The sequence below is a fragment of the Castanea sativa genome, chromosome 2, assembly GCF_040712315.1.
Source record: "Castanea sativa cultivar Marrone di Chiusa Pesio chromosome 2, ASM4071231v1".
NCBI lineage: Eukaryota > Viridiplantae > Streptophyta > Magnoliopsida > Fagales > Fagaceae > Castanea > Castanea sativa.
Window position 1 is genome coordinate 54,753,943 of NC_134014.1, and position 19,217 is coordinate 54,773,159.

The 19,217-nt window shown below is 35.1% G+C and overlaps 3 protein-coding genes across 4 annotated transcripts; all 3 read left to right on the forward strand.

Annotated features, from left to right (window-relative positions):
* The first annotated feature begins 439 nt into the window (after positions 1 to 439).
* Positions 440 to 4,561, forward strand: LOC142624519 (WUSCHEL-related homeobox 8). Of its 2 annotated transcripts, none has more exons than XM_075798106.1 (3): positions 440 to 957; positions 2,796 to 3,326; positions 4,046 to 4,561. In XM_075798106.1, the coding sequence occupies exons 1-3, from the start codon at positions 651 to 653 to the stop codon at positions 4,123 to 4,125; spliced, it is 918 nt and encodes a 305-aa protein (XP_075654221.1). In that variant the 5' UTR covers positions 440 to 650; the 3' UTR covers positions 4,126 to 4,561. The 2 variants fall into 2 exon arrangements, with proteins under 2 accessions (XP_075654221.1, XP_075654222.1); XM_075798107.1 differs by having other exon boundaries at positions 445 to 957; positions 2,796 to 3,330.
* A 1,624-nt stretch (positions 4,562 to 6,185) lies between these two features.
* Positions 6,186 to 9,302, forward strand: LOC142623868 (uncharacterized). The gene is made up of 6 exons (XM_075797344.1): positions 6,186 to 6,320; positions 6,521 to 6,750; positions 7,368 to 7,452; positions 7,650 to 7,704; positions 8,420 to 8,558; positions 8,845 to 9,302. Exons 2-6 carry the CDS (start codon positions 6,571 to 6,573, stop codon positions 8,953 to 8,955), a joined length of 570 nt encoding a protein of 189 aa, XP_075653459.1. The 5' UTR covers positions 6,186 to 6,320; positions 6,521 to 6,570; the 3' UTR covers positions 8,956 to 9,302.
* Positions 9,303 to 14,716: 5,414 nt separating this feature from the next.
* On the forward strand, positions 14,717 to 18,921 carry LOC142625645 (vacuolar protein-sorting-associated protein 11 homolog). Its single transcript, XM_075799313.1, has 5 exons — positions 14,717 to 15,084; positions 15,169 to 15,363; positions 15,457 to 15,777; positions 15,950 to 17,683; positions 18,302 to 18,921. Exons 1-5 carry the CDS (start codon positions 14,836 to 14,838, stop codon positions 18,695 to 18,697), a joined length of 2,895 nt encoding a protein of 964 aa, XP_075655428.1. The 5' UTR covers positions 14,717 to 14,835; the 3' UTR covers positions 18,698 to 18,921.
* Positions 18,922 to 19,217: the final 296 nt, after the last annotated feature.

The following is a 19,217-nucleotide window of genomic DNA, read 5'->3' on the forward strand; positions in this document are numbered from 1 at the left end:
TATTCCAAAATCATTTTAACAAAGTAAATTTTCAATGTGGTCTTAAGTCTTAACCATGCTCTTGTATAATTATTACTATTATTTAAAAAAAGAAAAAAAAGAAAAAGAGAAGAGTAAGTGCTGTTGTTGATAAGTCTTATAATTATAAAAGCCAAACATTCTGTTGCAAAATCAAAATTGCACCGATAAGAGAAAAGCCCGAACTTTTTGCAATATGTGTCGGTAGGTACACGGTAAATTAGGAATAAACTGTTACTCAAAGCTCAACATTAGTTTGCATTGCAAGTTGCAACAAAACATAAAATAAAATTTAAAAAAAAAAAAGAAAAAAAAAAAGAAAAACGCGCACGACCTCAGGGGTAATGCTAAAATACGCAGGCAAAACGACACTGCGCCACCCAACAACTCAAACACACTTTTCTTCCACGCCTTCTCTTTTGGTCTATGCCCCATTTGTCTCTTTCTTCACTTTCTCGTTATCCTTCCCTACTCTCAAAGACCACTCAACTCAACTCAACAACAGCAACCCCTTCCTTCTCTTCTTTTTTAAAGAAAGACATACATATATTGAAAGCTGAAACCTTGAAACACACCCACACAGACACAAAGAAAAGAGAGAAAAAAATAGTAGTTTTTTTTTCTTTTCTTTTATGACTGAGTTCAACATGATGGAGTGGGAGAAGCAAGGACATCCTCATCCTCATCATCATCACCACCACCAACACCAACACCAACAACACCAACAACAACAGCAGCAAGAGAGAGAGGAGCAACAGAATGGGAATGTTGGTAATAATATTGAAGTTAATGGGAATGGAAATGGTGGGATGTTGTATGTCAAAGTCATGACCGATGACCAATTGGAAACTCTTCGTAAACAGATTGCTCTTTATGCCTCCATTTGTGAACAACTCGTTGAGATGCACAAGAATCTCACTGCCCAACAAGATCTTGCAGGTCTCTCTCTCTCTAGCTTTAATTCTGTTATGTTTGCTTTGTGATGTTTCATCTTAGTCCCTAAATTTTGGGGTCGTCTATGGATTTTCAACATGGTAGTCACATGTATCATTTTCGGTCATTCTATTTTTACTTTTTAATTAGCTTCTAGTTCAATACAACATTTGTTTTATTATTAGACAAACGCAAATGGTTTTCTTGATAGTGATCTCACATAGGTGTTACATGTTATGTTAGTGCTTTTATGGAAAAATTAAAGTTATACCTTTTGGTTTAGTTTTTGTTCTTTTATGGGTTTTCTATGATGAGCTGGTTTAAGTTCATTCTTCTGATACTTCTGTCATTTTGTCATTTTCTTTATGGTATGATTTGGGGTTTATTTTTGTAGTCTCTGATATTTACAAATGTCCAATATTTGCATAGGGTTTGTCCCCCTAAACAAATTATGGGTTTTCTTTCCCTGTTCTTTTTTTAAGAATGTGGCTTGTGGTTTCTCCTTCCTTAATTATCATTCCTTGTGTTTCTTTTGTTCGTCTTTGTTATAATGAGGTTTCATCTCATACATCTTTGCTCTAACCATTGATCTATGTCCAGAAAATCTTTTCTGGGCATAAAGGGGGAAAATTTGAGGCCTTAGTGCTCTGTATCTCAATTTTCATTTTTGAGTTTGTTCTTATACACGCTTTTGGCACAATAGAGTAGGGCTGAAAGGGATTGTGTGGAGTGCTTCTGAATTTCCCATATTTTCCCACTTAGGATAAGTTAATTTAGTTCCAGATATGTCAATTTTTTTGAATTTGTTATCAATTTCATCAAGCGGGTGTCAAACCAAGCTTCATTAATCTATATAATGAAGCTTGCTATTTCAATATTGTGCTTGGACGACTGGAGCTCTAGGTATGAGCTTCCTGATTTTATTGCTTGATCTTAAAGAGCTATGAAGTTGTATACGCGGCTCTAAAGTAAGAGACCTCAATTTGAATTCCTTTGTTTCTTGTTTTACAAACTCACTCTAGCAATGGACACATATTGGTTGATCATTTTATCACCACTCTATTCCATTTTCTGCCTTCTTCCCATCTGAAAGTGGAAATGATTCTAACAGAAGTCATTAACAATGTGAAATGAATGGAGGAGAAACATTCACGATAGTCCCTGCCTCCCCAAATCTATGGGGCTTGTGGGATTTGGATGCTAGATACGATCTTTTGGTGGATGAAGTTTTTTTTACTTGATGCATAAAGGACTGTAGCTATTGAAATGTTATTCCAAGCATTTTCGTTAAATTTGGGCCTTTTTTTTAATTTATTTTTAATTTTTACATTTTCTTTAACTTGTTTGTTTTTCTTGCTTTAACTTAATAGACGCACACAAAATGTTTTTCTGTTTTTGGTGTCTAATAACTAGGTTTGATCTAATGTACCATTTTATTCATTTAAGCATCAAACATTTGGGAGTAAGCATGACATGAATGTCCAGTCTTTTCACTGAAAGGAGGATTTTTGTATTTCATTTATAGGAAGTTTGAATCCATGCAGCAGTTATATGCTATGTTTTTCTTAAGTTTATTTCAATTGTTGTTGATTTTGTCAAGTTCTCTGTCTCCTCATTCTATAAACTTAGCTGATTTGAAAGGCAGCCTATTATTTTCAAGTTATCAAGATGTAAACCATGGATCAGCTGCCTTAGATACCTATGCAAAGTAGTGGCATCCAGTGGTGGATGTGAAACCTTCTTATTGCTCTCACTTAATTCCATTTACCTACACTTTCTTTTTCAATATAGGAGTTAAAAATTCCATATTTTCTCAAACAATACTTCCACTCTTGCTTACTCAGGAGTGAGGCTGGGCAATTTATATTGTGACCCCTTAATGACATCTGCTGGCCACAAAATCACTTCTAGACAGCGGTGGACTCCAACACCTGTGCAACTTCAAATTCTGGAGCGTATATTTGATCAAGGGAATGGAACTCCAAGCAAACAGAAGATCAAAGAGATAACCTCTGAACTGGGTCAGCATGGCCAAATTTCAGAAACAAATGTCTATAACTGGTTCCAGAATAGGCGTGCTAGATCAAAAAGGAAACAACAAAATTCAGCACCAAACAATGGTGAATCAGAAGTAGAGACAGAAGTTGATTCCCCTAAGGATAAGAAGACAAAACCAGAGGAATTTCACTCCCAACAGAACTCAGATCCTAGGGCTGAAGATTTGTGCTTCCAGAATCCTGAGATAAGCTCTGATCTGCATTTCTTAGACCCACAGAGCAGTAAAGCTGAGGCTATGTTTCCTTCGGATGATGGTTTAAAACCTGCTAGAAGTTTAAGCCAAATTTCTTTTTACGACGGTTTGCTATCAAATTCAAGTATGTATGTTCTTTAACTACCTAGCTCTTTCCATTAGCTCACCATCTTACCTGGAATCTGACACATTTTCCTGTTATAGTAGAAATACTCAAGAGGTCTGATATATCAGATAATGTCATTTTTATCAAGTAATTTGGTAGATATGGTACTTTTAACAATCAAGAAAGTGTGAATAACAAATTCACAAGTTTTCCTCTATTTCATGTGATTTCCACTAGACTTCATTTCTATAAATGGTAAACCTATTCTGTTAATTATTCAGTAACAGTTAATGTTTTGCTTGTCTATAGACTTATTTTGTAAATTATTCAGTTACAGTTCATGTTTTATTGATATATTTTGATTAGTATCCACCACTACTGAACATAATAATGCTTATAGAAAATCAGGGATGGACTTTCTAATTAAAAGGTCTATTTTTTTCTAAACTCATAGGTTATCATGTGTTTCTCATAATCTTAACCAACACTCTTTTGGGCCTCTAGCTTGTCATTATAGCACTTAATTCTTAAACTCACTGAGATGCTGCTCTTTTCTTTCTCTACTTGATTTTTGTTATATATAGCTTCCTCTATTCCTGTCAAGCGTATCCTAGCTAGGAATAGAAAAGCATCATGTTACATTCATGTATAAGCACAAAGTATCTTGTTACATACACATACACACACGGATATTTGGACACATGTGTGCTTATTACCTCCCTGATAAACTTTTTCAGGAAATGACCACCTCAATGGGAAGATGGAAGTGCCAGGGAACTATGGTCTTTATCAGCATTCAGAAGACTATGGCATGTAGGTTGACACTCATTTTGTCCAGCATTGTTATTTTACTTGACGAAGATATATATTATATATTGTTCCTAGAAGCCATACAGTTCCCAGATTGAGGTTGTTGGGCTAGCAGCGATCAGAGCCAATCGATCCGGTCTAATTGATATATCACGCCTAACGTAGTAATACTATATACTTATGGATCTATGATACCAATGAACTGAATTAAGCTGGAGAGTGGTAGATATACTAGTATGACATGGTAATTTGGAATTGGATTTCGAGCTTGACTGATGATTAATCTTGAGTTGCTTTTGTCTGTTGTTAATAGAGTGAGCTTTAGATTTGTGTTGGGAAGTTTGGTGGGGGTGATGATGATGTTAATTTTTTTTTTCTTTTTAGACTTCATTATGATAGCTTTGTTTGCAAGGAAATGGTAATACTTTGGGTGTTTGCCTAAATCACTTTTTTGACAATTTGCACCCATGAATGAAGTATCTTGACGTATGTGTTGTCTTAAAGGAAGCAGCCAAACGCAATCAAAGTTACCGCTAATCATGCAATCAATAGCATGGGGTATTTCTGTAATTATGGAAAAGTTGTCAACGGTGTTTTAAGTATAGTAATCTGGTTGGAATCCTCTGTAATAATAGCAATGAGTGCATTCCTGTGTAATTTGATATCAAGCCTCTAATTTTGAGCTGATTGAAATTGAACCAATCTTACTGAATTATTAAAGAGAAGCCATTTGCTAATTGTGATTAATTTCTAGAGTAAACTCGTGTAGGTTCTAATTATCTAACCATAGCCCCAACCTGGCTTCATGACCTGCCCATTATTTGAAAGGACCGGTTAATGTATGCCAAGTTTCTTAAAATGAGAAATTTAAAAAGCTGTAAAAAAAGTTGGTAACTTTTTATATTTTTTCATAAATTTTTTTTATAATGGTTTATTAATGTATGCCCTAAGAGCATACTAAAACCTTATTTGAAAACAAGGGAAATTTTTTTTTTTAATTATTAAAAAGGAGATTAATATAGGTGAGTTGCAAGGGAAGGGGGGTAACTCCTGCATCAATTGCATGCAGCATGCTTCTCATAGCATTTTGTACATTGTCAATCAGATTTAAGAAAGGAAAAAAAATCTTAAACGTCCATTTCAATTGAAATAGAGAGAATCTTGTGCATAGGAGGACCACATGATGGCATGAAATAGTGTTATAGGAAGTCAAACTATTTTTTGACTAATGTTTAATCTCCTTGTGACACTTGAAAATTCACTAAGATTTTGAAGGTATCCCCCACATACTAGACACGTATTAGATATTTGTTTGGACTTACTGTAATTTCTTTCTTAACTAGGGTGTAGTTGCAATATTCCCTAAACTTTCAAATTGAACGATGTCTACCCTTAATTACCGGTATTAGTAATAAGTACTTACTTTGACCCTACAGTATTTCCATAAAATTTAATAGAAAATTCAAAATTTTTTTATTTTAATCAAATTTGACTTCTTTTTTTTTTTGAGAAAGTAATCAAATTTGACTTTGTTTTCAAAGAAGGAAAAATAAAGAATAATATGTACTAATAACTAAAATGGCACATTGTTTAGATTGAAGTTTAGAAAGACATTATAACTACACCATAAATAAAGGGAAAGTGCAATTAAACTTGTTGGGGTGATATAAAGATGTAATATGCTAGTGTCTCTATTGTTCTTTTAAGGGGTGATAACTACGAAGCGTAATAAAATCCTCTTCATTTCATTTCATATTTAAGATTTTTATTTTTGGATCGAATACCTTAAAGAGTGACATGTGATTGAAAATATCAAATGACATAAAACTAGATGTTTATATTTAAATTTATAATAATTTAATATGAACCATTAAATGGATTCATTTCAAAGAAATTCTTTTTGGGCTTAAAATGGTTTTGTTGTCGTTTGAGCTTTTGGCAAAACCGACCCATGGCCATGGGTAGCGGGCCACATCAGCCATTTAATTTGCGCTGGTTTCAAAATAAACGGTATGTCGTTTTAAAAAAAAAAAAAAAAAAATCCCTAACTGACTAAACGGTACGTTTACTTAGCTCATAAACTCTGAAGTCTGAACAGCGAAGCGAAGCTTCAGGGCGCAAGAGAAGAGTGGATCCAAAGACATGCATACGGTGCGTTTCGACCGTGAGATTGATTTTGGAACCAATAAGCAACCATTTAAGGCAAGTAATCTCATCTATTCATTTCTTGTAATCTGATTTAGTAATATTTGGTGGCAGTGTTGCAATTCAAGTTTTCAGTTTAGTTTTTGCTATTTGCAATATTAGGAAAAAAAAGAAGAAGAGAAAATGAAGATTCAAAATTTGAAGAAATCAACGAAGCACTTTGTGCAATTTTATATGAATAAATAAATATAATGCAGGTATAAGCAAGAAAAAAAAAAAGAATCTGAAAGCTTAAAGAGTATTGAGAATGGTGGAGAGTTGTATTAGCAGTAAGATATATAGTTACAAACATGAATGTAAGTGGCCTGATTCTGAGGCTGCTGATGTGCACAATATCATTGTTCGAAAGAGCCGTTCAAAGGGTTTCCTCGTATTCTTCTCGGCTCTTCTTATTTTAGCAAATGTCATCCTTCTTTTCCTTATCAAGGTACACACACTGTCTGTTCTGTTTTAATCTTCTTATGCTTCTTATTTTTTTGGTATAAGGTTGTCTATTTGTTCTTTTACTATTCAATTTTTAGTTTGTATATATTAGGTGACAATCCATGCTTATGCTAGCACACTATGAATGTAGTGAGACTGACTTTTTCGATATTTCCTATACATGCGTTAGTCTTTTAGTGTCTATCAGTGGAGAATGTATCTCATGCATCGGGTATATGTATCTTTGCTCTCACAGTGTGTGACGGTTGTGGGGTCCAAACATTGTGCTAGAGAGGATGAATATATGTGATGCATGAGATAATTATTGCTATCAGTGGGATGCATTTGTATGAGTTCATTTGGTTTTTGTTTGGTATCTGTCTTGAATCTTATTCATATCGTTCTTCAAAAAAAATTTCTTAAGCAACCCGTTTACATGTGATATCTCAGCGTTTAATTTGAATGTTTTTGAAGTTATTGTAATTTCAAGTAGCTGGATGGTAAACATATATAGCATATATATTGTAAATTTTTATACAGCTTTAAAATTTGTCTTTAATTTTAGTTGGTATTCTTTATTATGCCTATCATTATCTGATATGGCGACAGTTAATATAACAGGATAAATCAATTGCCGTTGTTTTTTGGAGCTTTATTTGGGATGTCTTAATTGTCAAGCTCTTGCTTCGGAAGCCTGTTGAGAAAGGTGCGAACATGAGACATGGTGGATGGAGCTTTATCTATTATAGAAAAGATAAAATAGATCTATTACCTGTAAATCATTTCTAGTATTGCTCTTATTAACTTCATTTTTTTATAAGTGAGTGTTGGCTGCAAGGGGAGGGGGCAGGGGAGATTCACTCTTATTAGCTTCCTAACTGGTTTTAATTATTGATGACTCAGAGTCTGTTGTGGTTATGCCAGCTTTAGGAGTTCAACTTGAAACTCACTATGTAAGGTATTTTTTTTCCCCTTTTTGGTCAAATGAAAAATGGTAGCTTATTTTTGGGAATGAATGTCCAAACCACTCTTTGTTTAAAGGTCTCCACTGTCCTACTAGAATAACTGTAAGTTTCTTTATGATATGGTATCTTTGTATCAAAAGTTATTATGATTTTCTTGTAAGTACTGTTTATGCTGAGGTTTTGATGCATGAAATTCATTGCATTTAGAAAGTTCATACTCATATTTGGAGTGATGAACTAGTTTGATCAGAATTCCTTCCTTCTATGAATGTTGTGAAAAAGAAGGGGGAATTTATGCTGTTAATATATGTTATAAGTTTTTTACTATAATGGGATCTAGGATGGAGAAAACCAGGGTCTTGCTTCCTTCTTCTTCTTCTTCTTCCTTTTTTAAACAACACCACCCCCCCCCCCCCGCGCCCCCCCAATCTTTCACCATTGTAGCGTATGCTCTTTCTTTTTATCCTGAAATTTTGACTGCTTATGCATCCTTAAAGGCCTGAAAATTTGTCTCTAGTGTTCTAGCTCATGAGAAACATGGCAAATCTTCTTTCTGTTGCATACATCTCATGTACTAGGGTTGCACCCCTTGAAGCAAATCTAGCAATAACCAAGCAGGTTTTGTCCGTGTTATATATTAATTTTGTAAATACACTGTCTCAGGTTTTCTAATATAATCTTTTTCTGTGTTTCACTCTATACATATAGTGGTAAAATTATCCGTCGCTTTGTACCCATTGACAAGATCTTGAAACCTGTACTATTAGAATGCGTGACCCCTGTTACTTGCTACTGGAGCCTGTCATTGATCATACAGGAAGAAGCAGAATTGATGTTAGTTTTTAAGGTAAATGAATCCTGTTTATTTCAATGTCCTGTCCTTTTGAGAAATACTGATTGATGAACATTTTTTAAGACATAGTATGATGTTATGTCACTCTTATGAGTGGATCAATCTATTATGAATGGATTTACTATAGAAGTTTTATGTTTTGTGGATTTTGGGTTCTATTGTAGCTGTTTAACAATTTAAATGGGATGATTAGTCACTCATTTAAATATACATGGCAGATTTTTCTTATTGAAAGTCTTTCTTTTACTTTTGGCTCCTGAAACATGAATTCATTCTCTAGGAATTACGTCCACCGGTGAAAATGCTAGTCCCCATTTGGAAGGCCTTGTGTGCTGCCACTGGTAGTGAAGGAAGCCTCAATACATTTACTGAAGATGGGCCATGCTGCTGAAGATTTTTTTATCAAGAGCTGTGGTAGACTTCAATTGGCAGGGACCATTCTGTGGGCTGATGCATTATATATTCACATTTTGGGATGAGTGGATAAAATACATGCTTTTCGAGATCGATTAATGCATATGTGTAGTCAATTCAACTAACACAATGTGTGTAGCAGAGGAATGAAATTTCACAGCATTGAAGATTATGAGGACAGAAGCATGACATATTTTCATTGTAGGATTACTGGGCGTCTTTGTCAAAATCAATGTACTTGTCTGTACTCATTTCAATATATACTATTTGTTTTTCAGTTTGGTTATTCTGTTACAAAAAGTAAAAATGTACACTGTTCCAATACATATTTTTGAGACAAGGTTCTTGAATGCTGGCACAGCTAGTAAAAGTCAAATGTAATCGTTTACTCATTTCTCTCTCTCTCTCTCTCTCAAACACAGTGTAATGTATGAACATTACGAATAATCTTAGTAACATGCTAAACAATTATACTCTCAATAACATAGTAACAGGAATATGGAACAGTGGTTAAAATTTAGGGTAATGTTTAGAGCTTGCCATTTAAACCGCACCAGTAATCTACATATTGGCATTTGATTTTTATCAGAACAAATATTTGAACATAATCTTCTGCATTTCCATGAATGTGAGGATATTGGGGAAGATGGAGATAGGGTTAGAACCAAATACTACTAGGCTATTGCTTCATCCCCAATTTCATATTAACTACTTGCAAATCCACGCGATTGGTGGAAAAATTTGATTATTTGTATTTTTTTTTTTTTTTTTGTTGAGTGAGAAATGAAAAGAGTAGATAAGACTTATAAGTGTTAGTCTCAATTCATTTTTAAAATGATGTGATTATTTTCTAACAAAATATAGTTGATTTAATATATTAGATTTTCTAAATTAAGCTATTTATATTTGTTATTTGAAAGTGTTTTATATTTTGCAATTTTTTTTTGTTTTTTTTGTTTTGAGAAATAATTACAACATACTACTAACCCAGCTCGAACCCTTTCCTCCTTAGACCCTTAAGTACTTTGTTCATGAGAAAGTATCAATTCAGCTACAAGGCCTTTGGCGCAAGTTTTTTTTAAAGAAAACATAATGCATTTTATATTTAATTATTATATAATGCGAGGTATTTTGTAAATAATATAGTGTGTGGTTAGAGTTTGTTTCTAGTACTCCTTACAAACAATTCATCATCTATGCATCTTGAAAGGCCTAAAGAAGAAATATATATATAAGTAAATCCATCACTTATATTAGAAAATAAAAATACAAGACTTTAATAACATAAGAAAAATGTAATTTTATTAAAAGTCTACCAACATTATGTTAAAAATGTGACATAATTGTCAGTGAAGTAGCTTGTCTTTTTATACAAACCTTTCCTCCTAAAGCATCATTGAAGTGAACGGAATGGACCAAACTAGACCAAAAGGGATTGAATGGATCAAAGTGGACCAAATAAACCAAAATGGATCGAAGTAGACTGAAATGGACTGAATAGACCGAAGTGCTATGCTGATGTGGCTACCAAAGTGGGCCGAATGTACAGAAGTGAATCAAATGGACTGAATAGATAGAAATGGATCGAATGGACCGAAATTGACCAAATGGACGGAATAGACAAAAATAGACCTAATTGACTAAAATGAACCTTTTTTTTAGAAACGACTAAAATGAACCTAAGTGGACCAAATAAACCGAAATGGAGTGTAAAATAAATGTTATGCTTCAGCCTTTTGCCTTTAAGATACTATATAGATTTATTAGATTATCAAGTGATTATTTGTGGCTTAGAAAATAGTACAGGGCATAATGGAGGTGACAATTATCATGCTTAAAAACATCAAACTTTTAGTTTAACATGACACACACAAGACAAATAGAATGATGTTTGACAATTGGAGATGCACTGATGCAGATTGGTTAAGGGATAAGAAAATATTTTAACATTTTATGTTGTTTTCTCTTTCCTAGTGGAATTATGATTTATTTGCTTTTACAAGTTCAATTAAAACTACCATCCAAATCCATGTTATGTGGAGGAGGACGAGGATCTCAATATCGAAGAGAAGGATTGCGATATTAAAGAGGATGATAAATACATTGAAAGAATTTGTGTAGTATATTGGGATTATCCACCAATTTATGATGACTATCTTGAAAATTGTAGTCAAGGAGACAAGATTGAGCTTGATAAAAAGAAAATTCATATACATACGAGGTAAGCCCATAACTCACACCATTGATGAGACTTTTGACATTCAGAAACAAGAGGTTATTGATTTTATTGATTACAATCATACGTTGGTACAATTGGTTTGTTTAGCAGTAGATGAGTTCTCTATTGATAAACGAAGTTTTGATCTATTGAAGCTTGAACTTGAACACATTAAACACTATGGTGGGCCTTTTGTGCGATATTGGACTAGACTGCTTCTTGTCGTGCTAGGCCCAAGGTGTTCTAGATTAGAGAGTTGAGACAAGTTCAATTGCAACCCACCTTGGTTCGGCTTGTGCGCAAATTATGCTCCATTTTGCCGAGGCTTTGATCACGTGCCCTTGGCAGGCAGAGCTGCTATGGTAATTATGGCAAGCAGATATAATAAAGATAATAACAGAAATTTGTTCACCATTTAGACAAAAGTAAATAGTGGGTCATTACAAGAAACACATATTTTACGAGATAACAACACAAATAAATGCAAAACAGGTGTTAATAAGCCTATTGAATCACAAAGAAATATCAGTCTGCCATGTGGGGTTATGTTACAGGGTCTAAGTCAAGAAGGAAGCCATTTCCTCAATGCGAATAATCTCCACGGTGAAGAAATTAACTACTTTAAAGGAATGAGCCTAAATGACTTGTGCTCGAAGGAGCCTCTTGCCTTTAGCAGAGAGCGTGGTTTGAGAGGGAGAGAGGGAAATCATCCTATTCAGTGCATGCCTGTTGTGCTATTCTTTTTTTTCTTTTTCTTTTTTTCTTTTTCTCTCCGATTCTTTCTTTCTTTCTTTTTCTTTCATTTTTTTTTTATCTCTTCCCTTTTTTTTTTACTTAATCGTTGTGGTTCTCTCCTTTGAGATTACCATTGCTGTCCCCCTTTCCTGTACACAGTAGGGGTTCCTTGTGTAATGCATACCGCTGCTGGCTTTTACCATTTTTGTCCTTAACCGTCTTTGTCTGGTGTGAGCATCATTGCCGACCATTACTGATTGGTTAGTCGCCCAGCCAGCGCCACTTACTTGTGCTGGCCGTGCCACTCCATCTTACTAAACAAAGAAGACTATTTTATTTGTTTGCTTGCAGTGGCATTCTTACCTGCCACGGTGTGAGTACTTTCTTTCTCTCCGTCCCTTATGGCATGCACCTAGTGGGTCTAACCCAGCTTTGCTTCTTTGGGGTGATATGTCATCCCAGCAGGACACTACCTCCAAAAGAGCCTAAGCAGGAAACACAAAAACAAGTTTTTCCCCCTCCCTACCGTCAGACCATGCCCTCTTACCTCTGACCCATGACCCACCACTTCCTGTATTGGCTGGGTACAGGCTGGTGGTGTCTGGGCTTTGTGCATGCCTCACTTCCATGTTCGTCCAAAATCTGTCTGCTGCTCATGTACTTGCCGCAGTTTAAAGGTCCATCTGCCCACTCTGCCGTTTGTCCTTGACTTCTTACAATATGGGTTGCTTTCCTAATTTCTCATCCTTTATGGCTTGCTGGGCTTTGCTCGATTGTGGGCTTCTCCTCCTTCGTGCCATTCTCCGTGCTTTATTTTTAGAGTCTTGTTGTTACTTCCTGCCATATTATTCTGCTATGCCTACCGTGATGTTATTTGACTTAGCACTACTAGGCCTTCTTGAGCTTACTATTTATCTCTTTTATGGTGGCCCAATAGACTCATTGGGCTTTTTACTACATTAATTACGGGCTTCCATGTTCCGTTTACTTCCTTTTGGGCATCCTTGGCCCATTTACTTTCTTGGGACATTCTTGTCCCTTTTTAATTCTGTACTTCCCATGGGTTTTTACTAGCTCCTTGAGCTTTCTTAGCCCAATTACTTTATACTTCATCCTTAGGGCTTATGGATTCTCCATTGCCCCTTACTTTCTTTACTTACATTGCTTTAGGCCTGCTGTGGCGGCTGTGGCTCATTTTCACTTTTCTACATCCATACTGCCCATGAGTTTGCTACTTCTTTCTTTCTTGGCCTTTTTAGGCCCATTTACTTCTTCAAGGTCCATTTGTTTGCTTTATGGACTTATGATCCATTATTCTTGCCGCTTGAGCTTAATGACTTTTCTATCCAACTTTCTTCTGCCCACATTGTTGGGCTTCTTCCTCTTGCTAGGGTTCCAAAAAATGAGCATCTACAAATACTATAATTTCATTATTGTTGATGAGATTCTCAAAATTTTTCCTAATAGTATAGTTAATATTAATTTGGAAAGATTAATGGAAAAGGTTATTGATCCATTCTGGGAGGATTTTATTGAACAAGAATTAATAGAGATCAACAAGAGGCATGAACAAGTGATTCTAAGTAATCTTTGTGGAGGAGGCAATATGAAGTTCATGGATGTGTGCATGGATTCCTTTTTAGTACTTGCCTCATGTATCCCACTGTGGCAAAAGAAGTCAATAATAAAAATTTGTACATCAAGATTTTAATATGAGTGAGAAAAGATTAATAAGTACCATATTGATTCATCTTGTTTTACACCAAAGAATAAGATGGAGAGGATTATTCAGGGTTCCAATTAATCGTGGAAGATTACCACAAAAACTCGAGAACGAGTTTTCCCCAACCCCAAGAGAATGATGCAAATTGGTTAAGGGAGAAGAAAATATTTTAATATTTTATGTTGTTTTCTCTTTCCTAGTGGAATTAGGATTTGTTTGCTTTTACAAGTTTAATTAAAAAAAATTTCATAGTTGAATTAAGATTTTAATTGTTTTTCTTTTCCTAGTTAATTTGTTTTTCCTTTCTCAGTTAGAAGTAGGTTTATTATTTCTTTTCCTAAAAGTATGAGAAATTTTATTCATATAGGTACTCTTTATAAGAAGGTGCATTATTATTATGTGTTGATTAATAAAAGTTTGTTAGAAATGATTTCTCTATTATTTTGGCTACTAGCCTAGTGCGTAGAACTTAGGTTTTGCCATAGAGTTGTAGTAATTGTATGTTATATAAATTTTGCTTCTACAATCATATGCTGGATCATGCACATTTTGATTTTATTGAACAAGAGCATTCACATCAAGAATGCTACAAAATATAGCATTTAGCATCTTAAAAAGTTAGTTTATCCATTTTAACAACTCACTTTATAATACACCTAACATTTAATATTCTATTATTTTACTATTTCATTTAAATATTCTTTTTTTATTCTTTTTTTTTTTCCTTTAACCACCATGTATCTATATGAATAAACAAATAATTTTTTTTAAAACACCTTGATACAGTGGGCTGCTAGAGATAGTTACCCACTTGGTGTCAAAATTTATAACAAATAGCATATTTAATGTGGTACACTTTTTTGGAATCAGACGTTAAAAAAATAACATTTTTAGCTTTTAAAACCTTTAATGTGAATGCTATTTGGACCTTACAAATTAATGCGTTGGCAATTAAAAAATAAAGCAAACCAATGATGAAAGGTGTCTATTGCGTCGAACAAATAGGACTCAATAAGCTAAATACCGCAGTAACAAATCCTCTTTATCAAGCTTTATTTTTTAGACAAATTTGTTACGAAATAACGCCGTAACATTCCCGAATCATCTCCAATAAAAATTCCAATTCTCTTTCAGAGAGTCTGAGAGAAAGAGAAACAGAAAAGACTCAAAAAGGAAAAAAAATGTACCAGTGGAGGAAATTCGAATTCTTCGAGGAGAAAAACGCCGGGAAATTGAACAAAATATCGCCGCCGTCTTCGTCGGAGGAAGATAATTCGGCCGCCGTCAAAATCGAATGCTGCTCAAGCGGAAGAGGCAAGGTAGTGATCGGCTACGACGACGGCACAATCAGCCTCCTCGATCGCGGCCTCAACTTCAATTTCTCCTTCCACGCTCACTCTTCCTCCGTCCTCTTTCTCCAACACCTCAAGGTCACCTTCAATTTCGAATCAATTTCAACTCTCTACCTTCTACATCACCGTACTACTCTAAATTTTTGATTTATTTTTCTTCAGCAACGGAACTTTCTAGTGACGATCGGAGAAGATGAACAAATTTCGCCGCAACAATCCTCAATGTGCCTCAAGGTTTTCGATCTCGACAAAATGCATCAGCCAGAGGCCACAAGCACAAGCACAAGCACAAACTCCACCACTCCAGATTGTATCGGAATCTTACGTATTTTCACTAATCAGTTCCCTCAAGCAAAGGTTTTATTTATTTATATTGTTTTTTTTGTGTGTTTGTTTATCAAGCTTTTGAAAACTTAGTAATGGCGATTTTTGATGTGATAATGCTAGCAGATTACTTCGTTTTTAGTGTTAGAGGAAGCGCCGCCGATTTTGCTTATAGCTATTGGATTGGATAATGGTTGTATCTACTGTATCAAAGGTGACATTGGACGTGAGCGTATAACTCGTTTTAGGCTTGAAGTTGATGATAACCGGTCGTCGTCAAATTCGATAACTGGTCTAGGTTTCAGAGTGGATGGTCAAGCACTTCAATTATTTGCTGTTACTCCAGTTTCGGTTACCTTGTTTAGTTTGCAGGATCAACCGCCTCGACGGCAAACCCTAGATCATATTGGATCTAGTGTTTATAGTGTTACCATGAGTGACCGTTTGGTATGCTATTCGTTCTTTGTTTTAATTATAAGGTTGCATTTATTAATAATACTTGTATGGTATTGTGTCAATGCATGTTTTGTTGTGATCATGAGTTGATAATTGGTTGACCTGACTAGTTTGTTGGGGATTTGTAACTGATACCAAAATTTTGGGGTTGTTGTTGTTGTAGGAGTTGATAATTGGTCGGCCAGAGGCAGTGTATTTTTATGAGGTGGATGGGCGTGGTCCGTGTTGGGCTTTTGAAGGAGAGAAGAAATTCTTGGGGTGGTTCCGTGGTTACCTATTATGTGTGATTGCGGATCAGAGAAATGGTAAGCATACGTTCAATGTTTATGACTTGAAGAACCGTTTGATTGCACATAGTATAGTGGTTAAAGAGGTTACTCATATGCTTTGTGAATGGGGTAATATCATACTTATAATGGCTGACAAATCGGCTTTGTGTATCGGGGAGAAGGATATGGAAAGCAAGTTAGATATGCTGTTTAAGAAAAACCTTTATACTGTGGCTATAAACCTTGTTCAAAGCCAGCAAGCTGATGCAGCAGCAACTGCAGAGGTGTTAAGAAAGTATGGAGATCATTTGTATAGCAAGCAAGATTATGATGAGGCTATGGCCCAGTATATTAACACTATCGGTCATCTTGAACCTTCTTATGTGATACAGAAGTTCTTAGATGCACAGAGAATCTACAACCTTACCAACTACTTGGAGAAGTTACATGAGAAGGGGCTTGCTTCTAAAGACCATACAACTTTGCTCTTAAACTGTTACACGAAATTGAAAGATGTTGGGAAGCTAAATATATTCATTAAAAGTGAGGACGGTGTTGGGGAGCAGAAGTTTGATGTGGAAACTGCTATACGAGTTTGCCGTGCTGCTAATTATCATGAGCATGCAATGTATGTTGCAAAGAAGGCAGGGAGGCATGAATTGTACTTAAAGATCTTACTTGAAGACCTTGGTAGATATGATGAAGCCTTGCACTATATTTCAGGTCTTGAGCCAAGTCAAGCAGGGGTAACGGTGAAGGAATATGGTAAGATTCTCATAGAGCACAAGCCAGTGGAAACAATTGAGATTCTCATGAGACTTTGCACAGAGGATAAAGAATCAGTCAAGCGAGGAGCTTCAAGTGCATACATATCTATGTTGCCATCTCCGGTTGATTTTCTCAACATTTTCATCCATCATCCAGAATCCCTTATGGATTTTCTTGAAAAATATACCACCAAGGTAAAAGACTCGCCTGCTCAAGTTGAAATCCACAACACACTCTTGGAGTTGTACTTGTCCAATGACTTGAACTTTCCATCTATCTCACAAGCTAACAACAATGAAGATCTTAATCTTAAAGCTGTTGGAAAATTGGTTGCTGATGGCAAAGATTCAGCTAAGGAAACAGACTGTCTGGAAAGGCGTGACAAGGGATTGCGTTTGCTTAAGAGTGCATGGCCATCTGAGCTAGAACATCCACTTTATGATGTTGATTTAGCTATCATTCTGTGCGAAATGAATGCATTTAGTGAAGGGCTATTGTACTTATATGAAAAGATGAAACTCTACAAAGAGGTGATTGCTTGCTATATGCAGGCACATGACCATGAGGGATTAATTGCATGCTGCAAAAGATTGGGGGATTCAGTTAAAGGAGGGGATCCATCTCTTTGGGCTGATTTGCTGAAGTATTTTGGTGAACTTGGAGAAGATTGCTCTAAAGAAGTGAAGGAAGTTTTGACCTATATCGAAAGGGATGACATCTTGCCTCCTATTATTGTTCTTCAAACGCTGTCCAGAAATCCATGCCTCACACTCTCCGTCATTAAGGATTATATTGCTCGAAAGCTTGAACAGGAATCAAAGCTTATTGAAGAGGACCGGCGAGCTATTGAGAAGTATCAGGTTGGTGCTAGCAGCTTTTTTTTAGAGAAATTTTGTCAGTGGTACCTATTTCTGTCATCTCTCTCACTATTTTAAGTAAAATAGTGCTACAATTTTTCTTTTTGCCTTTTTTTAGTGGTACAAAATTTAAATGTGCAGTACAGTGGAAGTATCACTAAAAGAGAATAAGAAAATTACAAATAGCTCCTAAAAAAACTTAAAGAGACAAAAATTAAATAAAGGAACTAGAATAGATGGATATAGCTATTTATTCAATACTAGAATAATACTAGTTGAGTTCTCACATAGCATTTTGTTAGTTTCCTCCAATATTTCAATAATTTTACTTCTAATATTTAGGGTTCTATTTTATAAACAAATCAGATAGACAATAACAGTGGTGTAATAATTTGATCATATTATATGTGTTTACAAATTTGAAAATTGCATGATATTGTGACTGATATAGATCAAGTCTGTTTCATGCCTACTAAAAAAATGCAAATATGATTTTGATAAATAAAAATAAAATAATCCTTCAATAATTGTTTTTAAGCCTGAGATGTGTAGAATTTTATTGATTATATTTTCATTCAATGAGAACGGCCAAATTATTAAATGAGCTTCTTTAATTTGCAGGAAGACACTCTGGCAATGAGAAAAGAAGTTCAGGATCTCAGGACAAATGCCAGAATATTTCAGCTTAGCAAGTGCACTGCATGCACTTTCACACTTGATCTCCCTGCTGTACATTTTATGTGTATGCATTCATTCCATCAGCGTTGCCTTGGGGATAATGAAAAAGAATGTCCTGAGTGTGCTCCTGAATATAGATCTGTTATGGAAATGAAGAGAAGCTTGGAGCAGAATTCTAGAGACCAGGATCAGTTCTTTCAGCAAGTGAAGAGTTCAAAGGATGGATTTTCTGTGATTGCTGAGTATTTTGGAAAGGGAATCATAAGCAAAACAAGTAATGGATCCACAGGTGCAGGTGCTCTTGGATCAGCCAACACTTCTTCCGGCAGTGGCCTCTGAATTTGACACTAGCCGCCAACAACACTAGCCGCTAGCGAATGTCTAAAGTTTGATTTTTTTTTTGGAATTTTAAAAATGTATATGATTGATTGTGAGCTTTGTTACCCCTCGCTTTTTGATGATTGTACTTGCTCCTGTTTTGTCCCAGTTATATTTCTTTTTATGAACCAACCATTTTTTTTTTTTAATGGAAAAATCGCGAATGTAATTTCATATGAGGCCCAGTTTGAAGTCTAAATTTACAATAGTTTTTCGGCTGACTGAACAAAAATTGTCATTCTTAGCCTTTTTTTTATTTTTTTTATTACATCTATGAGCTACAAAATCACTCCTAAAGATTGCTGTCGCAAATTTGAAAAAAAAAAAAAAAAAAAAAAGTTTACAAAAAATGTGATTTCCACTGACAGCCACCTTCTTTCGGTTTTTTGTTTAGTCCGGACTTAATTTTTAGACCTGTCACCCTTCAATTCGGAACTCAGTCGGTCAATGGCATTATGTTCGCTATAAAATAGTTGCTTGG

Bases quoted from the DNA above. Each gene is read 5' to 3' on its own strand.
- LOC142624519 (XM_075798106.1), top strand. From the start codon at position 651: ATGACTGAGTTCAACATGATGGAGTGGGAGAAGCAAGGACATCCTCAT. The intron at 958-2,795 runs GTCTCTCTCTCT...TTGCTTACTCAG, and splicing joins TGCCCAACAAGATCTTGCAG to GAGTGAGGCTGGGCAATTTA. The intron at 3,327-4,045 runs GTATGTATGTTC...AAACTTTTTCAG, and splicing joins CGGTTTGCTATCAAATTCAA to GAAATGACCACCTCAATGGG.
- LOC142625645 (XM_075799313.1), top strand. From the start codon at position 14,836: ATGTACCAGTGGAGGAAATTCGAATTCTTCGAGGAGAAAAACGCCGGG. The intron at 15,364-15,456 runs GTTTTATTTATT...TAATGCTAGCAG, and splicing joins ATCAGTTCCCTCAAGCAAAG to ATTACTTCGTTTTTAGTGTT. The intron at 17,684-18,301 runs GTTGGTGCTAGC...TTTAATTTGCAG, and splicing joins GAGCTATTGAGAAGTATCAG to GAAGACACTCTGGCAATGAG.
- LOC142623868 (XM_075797344.1), top strand. From the start codon at position 6,571: ATGGTGGAGAGTTGTATTAGCAGTAAGATATATAGTTACAAACATGAA. The intron at 6,751-7,367 runs GTACACACACTG...TTAATATAACAG, and splicing joins TCCTTCTTTTCCTTATCAAG to GATAAATCAATTGCCGTTGT. The intron at 7,453-7,649 runs GTGCGAACATGA...TTGATGACTCAG, and splicing joins TCGGAAGCCTGTTGAGAAAG to AGTCTGTTGTGGTTATGCCA.